The 1,208-nt window shown below is 44.2% G+C and overlaps 1 protein-coding gene across 1 annotated transcript; it reads right to left on the minus strand.

The window, feature by feature from the left end:
• Positions 1-386: 386 nt before the first annotated feature.
• LOC138908847 (uncharacterized) lies at positions 387-839 on the minus strand. The gene has a single exon (XM_070199500.1). The coding sequence runs from the start codon at positions 837-839 to the stop codon at positions 387-389; it is 453 nt and encodes a 150-aa protein (XP_070055601.1).
• Positions 840-1,208: the final 369 nt, after the last annotated feature.

Here is a 1,208-nt window from a genome sequence, read left to right on the forward strand (position 1 = left end):
AAAGAGTATTGTGGGTTCTGAGGTGGATAGTAGTGCTTAGAGGAATCATAGGAAACCAGACGATGCTTCTCATACCTTCGGGATGTTCTCCTTGGAGCTCTTCTCGACCCTGACGTTATCATCGTTTCTTCATCCTTATCATCAGTGTCACTAAAATTAATAGATTCAATATGGACAGCCTGAGTTGCGGCTTTGAGAACTGCTTGACTTATAATTTTGCCAGTCGTAAGGTCATTCTCAGCTATGTCCCCCATTTTGATTGCTTCCAAGAAGGATTTGCCAACTACGGACATCATGTTTTGAAAATAATCTGGCTCTTGAGCCTAAAGGAAGAAAGTGATTAGCTCGTGGTCATCCATGGGTGGCTTAACTCTAGGCGCTTGCTCTCACCATTTAATGGCATATTCCCTGAAACTTTCAGTTGGTTTCTTCTTCAGGTTTGAAATGGAATTGTAGTCTGGGGCGACGTCGATGTTGTATTGGAAGTGTTTGACAAAGGCCCGGGCCATATCACCCCAGACATAACAGCGAAATGTGTCTTGATCCATAAACCATTTGGAGGCTACTCCCGTAAGTCTTTCCCCAAAATAAGCCATCAGCAATTCCTCATTTCCTCCCACACCTCTTAGTTGATTGCAATACCTTTTCAGGTGGGCTATGGGGTCTCCATGTCCATCATACTTTTCAAATTTGGGAGTCTTGAAACCTAGTGGCAAACGAACATCAGGGAACATGCATAGATCCTTGAAGGCAATACTATTATGACCTGCCAACCCTTGCATGCTTTTCAACTGTTGTTCTAAGCTTTTCATTCTTTGGGTCATTTCTACTTGCGCCATCTTTTGGGCAGGCTTCTCAATCTTTGCAGGAAGATCAAATAGGTACGAGTGGTACTCAGGAGAGTGGTACTATTCTTGCTGGGTAGCAAATTGTGGCTCATAAGTTTTCCTCTACACTACCGTCGGTAGTGGATGGTGAAAACGGGCATACCAGTAGTGGTTGTCTGATTGGTTGTCAATGGCACACTTTGGGAGCACGCAACAGAAGTTCCAGCTGTAGTCATACAATTGGGATAAAGACTGAACCCAGGTGGATAGGATTGATCAGGCAATGAGACCGGAATGGTAGTAGTCAAAATGGATGTGAACTCTGGGAAACCATGAATAGAAAAAGGCGGTCCTTGGCCATTGGCCCATGCTTGACACATT

The sequence above is a fragment of the Nicotiana tomentosiformis genome, chromosome 1 (assembly GCF_000390325.3).
Source record: "Nicotiana tomentosiformis chromosome 1, ASM39032v3, whole genome shotgun sequence".
In the NCBI taxonomy this organism is placed as follows: domain Eukaryota; kingdom Viridiplantae; phylum Streptophyta; class Magnoliopsida; order Solanales; family Solanaceae; genus Nicotiana; species Nicotiana tomentosiformis.